This window comes from Lycium ferocissimum, chromosome 3 (assembly GCF_029784015.1).
Source record: "Lycium ferocissimum isolate CSIRO_LF1 chromosome 3, AGI_CSIRO_Lferr_CH_V1, whole genome shotgun sequence".
NCBI classification, from domain to species: Eukaryota; Viridiplantae; Streptophyta; class Magnoliopsida; order Solanales; family Solanaceae; genus Lycium; species Lycium ferocissimum.
Window position 1 is genome coordinate 57,135,167 of NC_081344.1, and position 4,845 is coordinate 57,140,011.

Below are 4,845 nucleotides of genomic sequence, written 5' to 3' on the forward strand. Positions count from 1 at the left end.
GAGAGAATATCATAAAGTATAATTAACCCGTTAACTAGTAACCCAAGAAATAAAATAGGTGAAATTGTCCAAAGATCAATTGGAATGTCGAAAGCCATGACCCTAGATCTTTCTCTCATCTGATAATTCTTACAATCTTTGTCAAGATATTCCCGATACAAAAACACCCATCACAAATTGTTTACTTTTCGCCTTTAGTTTAGTACAATAAACATCTTGATTTTCACTTTCTTGAATAGTTTCATCCGAATTTGAATTAGCTTAACAAAGAGAATCTAAGTCTCGTGGGATCAATATCTGGACTTAACGCCTATATTACTTGTACGACCACGTTTACTTGCGTGTGCGTTTGGGAGCAACAAGTAACAACCAAACGGTCATTACAATATACATATATATGCATTTATAGCATATATAGGTCATTACAACACACACACACACACACACACACACACACACACACACACACACATATATATATATATATATATATATATATATATATATATATATATATATATATATATTGGGGGTATAAAATAACTTAAATCTTTTAGCCGTGTATTTGAACCTTTTGCATATGCTCCCACAAAGCTAACAAGAAGAAGAAAGAAAAACAAAAAGAAGAAATAACAAAAAAAGATGGCTCGTACGAAGCAAACTGCTCGTAAGTCCACTGGAGGAAAGGCCCCTAGGAAGGAACTCGCTACTAGGGCTGCTCGTAAGTCTGCTCCTACTACAGGTGGAGTCAAGAACCCTCACAGATACCGTCCCGGTACTGTTGCTCTTCGTGAAATCCGTAAGTACCAGAAGAGTACTGAGCTCTTGATCAGGAAGCTTCCCTTCCAGAGGCTTGTTCATGAGATTGCCCAGGACTTCAAGACTGATCTACGTTTCCAAAGTCATGTTGTGTTAGCTCTGAAAGAGGCAGTTGAGGCCTATCTGGTTGGTCTGTTTGAGGACACCAATCTTTGTGCCATTCACGACAAGCGCGTGACCATTATGCCCAAGGACATTCAGCTGGCTAGGCGTATCAGGGGAGAGCGTGCTTAAGTTGATCAGTTGTTGCCTTTTTAGATCTTATTTTGTGAAACTTTAAGTTGGTAATGAAATCTAACAGTAGGGATGTTCTATGTTGATGCTTAATTTTGTAAGGTGGAATGGAGGTGTACTGTAATTGTTATTCTGTTTTGGGGTGGAAATCATAGTACTTGTTTGAATCTCTTTATGTTTTTGTTGTCACACCACTGGTGTCGAACAAAGTTTCCGAATTTTCATCTAATGGTTAGCTCAACTACTATTTGGTCAAAAAAAAACTTTCGAGAAACCTTAATAAATGTAGACAAATATATGTAAGATAATGAAAGTATGTATTCCATAGTAAGTGTAGACGCCAATGAAAAGGTCAAAACAGACTCATCAGACTCAGAAGAAGAAGAACTAATAAATGAAATTGGATTAGAGAAATTGGATTTAGAAGCAATTCAAGCAAGAACTTTAGTAAATATCTCTGAAGACTTTAATCATGAATTTGAAAGAAATAAAGGATTAGATAGTAATGCATGTTCCTTTTGTAAATGGTACCCTAGTAAAGAAAAAAGAGATAAATGTAAGAAATGTTATGTGGAAGGATGCATCATGTGTATAGAAAAAGAACTTGATACAAAAATAAACAAAGAAGAAAAACATAAAAAATAGAGGATTCTACTATCAACTTAAGAATAATGACATTAGAGGCAAGAGTAAATGAATTAGAAACAAGAATACATAAATTAGAGAAAGGAAAACAAAGAGAAGAAGGTAGCGAAACTGAAGAAATAACTTTGTCCAACACAAGATCAGTAATTAGACCTCTTAAACCCATACCAGAAGACAATCAAGAAGAATTAATGAGCGTAGAAGACTATGAAGCACCAATGTGTAATGAGGATAAAAAATTAGGAACAATAAAGATACTTGCAAGGATAAAGATAGATGACTACGAAATAGAAACATTAGCATTAGTAGATTTGGGATGCACAAAGTGTATAATAAATAAAAAAAGTAGTTCCACCAAACTTAATAAAAATCCTAGAAAAACCAGTTGCAGCCATGCAAATGGATGGAACACATAATAGATATAGACATTATGTTCAAAAAGCATACATTAGCTTTGTAAATACATGCTCAGAATTTTACAAGCCTACCTACAAAATGGATAAAATATGGGTAAGAGAATTAAATATAAATGTAGATTTTGTCATAGGATTAGATTTAATGTCACATAATAATGGTAGTTGTATGATTACAAGAGATGGAGCTATATTCTTAAAAAATAATACTCATACACCAATACAAACTATTAAAGCTGAAACTAAAATAAGACATAAGAAAATCCAGACTACAGGCCAGATAAACCTGCAAAAGAAAGAAGATAGTTGTTGTAAAGAGTGTGAAGAAAATAACACATGCTGTAAAACAAAAACTTAATCAAAGAATTTAATTCTAGAAGAAAATGAAGAAAAAGATATAGTAGAAAATGAAGATCTATTAGGAAAAGACTATACTTTGATAGAAATAGACACAGAATTATATAATTTCAAAACAGGAATAGAAAAGATAGGAGTAATAAAAAACCAAAGAGATCTAGAGAATATAGTAAAAATATTAGATGAAATAGAAATAATAGGAGAAAAACCTTTAAAACATTGGGAAAATAATAAGGTTGTATGTAGATTAGACATAATAAATCCAGAATATGTAATTAAAACAGCCTCAATCGAAGCTACAAATCAGGACTTAGAAGATTTTAAAATACCAATTAAAGAATTAATGAATCAAGGAGTAATAAGAAGATCTACTTCTAAACATAGATCTACAAAGATTTATGGTAAGAAATCATAGTGAGATAGTAAGAGGGAAAGCTAGAATGGTAATAAATTATAAAAGACTTAATGATAATACTAGAACTGATGGATATAAATTACCAAACAAAACAGAATTAATAAATAGGATAATAGGAAAGAAAATATTTAGTAAATTTGACTGTTAATCAGGATACTGGCAGGTAAGAATGCATGAAGGTAGTATAGGATGGACCGCATTCACCTGTCCTGAAGGACATTTCGAATGGTTAGTAATGCCACTTGGATTAAAGACGGCTCCAACAATTTTCCAAAGAAAAATGGATAGTATATTTGGAGAATACAAAAGGTTTGTACTAGTATATGTAGATGACATATTAATATTTAGTAAGGACATTAAAGAACATCTAGAACATTTACAAACGGTATTTAGACTATTTGTAGAAAATGGAATAATAATTAGTAAGAAAAACATGGAATTATGTAAAAATTATATAAATCTCTTAGGAGTAGTAGTAGGAGATGGTAAAATAAAATTACAACCTTATATAGCTAAAAAAGCTCTAGAAATGCCAGACAAACTAGATGATATGAAAGAATTACAAAAATTCTTAGGAATAGTAAATTATGCTAGAAATTTTATAAACGACTTAGGAAAAATAGCAGGACCTTTATATTCTAAGACAGGATCCAACTGTCAGAAACATTTCAATACAGAAGATATTAAATTAGTACAAAACTTAAAGAAAAAATAAAAAATATCCCTGACCTAAATATGTCATTAGAAATAGCCTATTTAATTATAGAAACAGATGGTAGCTTTGAAGGATGGGGAGCAGTGTTAAAAGCAAGACCAAATAAATATAGTAATAAAAGCGAAGAAAAAAAAATGTGCTTATCAAAGCGGTAAGTACAAAGAAAAAAGGAACATGAGTGATGCCGAAATCTTAGCGGTAATATACGGACTAAACAGTTTCAGGTTATATATTTTAAATAAACCAGAAATATTAATTAGAATAGATTGTGAAGCCATATTTAAGTTTCACCAAAAGATAAATGATAAAAATAGTAGTCGGAGAAGATGATTAAATTTTATAGATACCATCTCAATATACAATTTGTCAACTAATAACTTTCTTTCATTATTGATAGCATGAGACCAACAATCCCAAAGACTGCAGACAAGGGAAAGGGCATTCAAGCCTCACCCCAAGACATTTTACAGACAGACAGTATTCGACAATCTTCATTTCAGACCACAAGCTTCATTAGAAAGTAATATTTTAGAAAAAATATTCCAAAACATAATTTAATATTTTTTTCACCATCAAACATGACATTTAGAAAATTACCAGAATGTCTAATAGATAGACCAAGACATGTCTAGTAGATAATCTATGGATATCCTACAATAAAAAAGGCACAAAACATTTTATAGAAACTTTAAATGCTCTTTGCCAATATTTTACAAACAAAAATCAAGACAAAAAGTTTAAATTTTATGTTGTAATACACGGAAAAACGAACGGCATTTTTCAAACTTGGCCAGAAGTTATAGATTCAATTAAAGACATCGAGAAACCTTTGTTTAAAGGATTTAATGATTTCTTGAAGCTTTAGACTATGCAAGAGGGATACTGGGTCCAAATTATTATATTTCTCCGGCATTTAGACAAAATTCTTCAATACAATATTCAGAAAGATACAGACAAAGTGATTTTTTGTGACCATTGTTCTTAATGTTGTATTACTCCTTCTCTCTTATTACATCTGTCTTCTATTTCTCTGCCTAAAGCTCCTGGTAACTTATTAAATAATTTTTTGCCTAATTCTTGGTCAAAAGCATTTTCACTAATAGTACAATAATAAAAAAAATCATTTAAGAATTTTTTAATATGAAACCAACTGCTTATACTAAGTTGTTCTAGATTTATTACTGCATTTCTCTATAACGTTATTAATCCACCTATTTGGATCTTCCCCAGTAATTAGAGTATCTAGC

At 31.1% G+C, this 4,845-nt stretch overlaps 1 protein-coding gene across 1 annotated transcript; it reads left to right on the forward strand.

The window, feature by feature from the left end:
• The first annotated feature begins 582 nt into the window (after positions 1-582).
• Positions 583-1,242, forward strand: LOC132050302 (histone H3.3-like). The gene has a single exon (XM_059441498.1). It carries the CDS (start codon positions 643-645, stop codon positions 1,051-1,053), a length of 411 nt encoding a protein of 136 aa, XP_059297481.1. The 5' UTR covers positions 583-642; the 3' UTR covers positions 1,054-1,242.
• Positions 1,243-4,845: the final 3,603 nt, after the last annotated feature.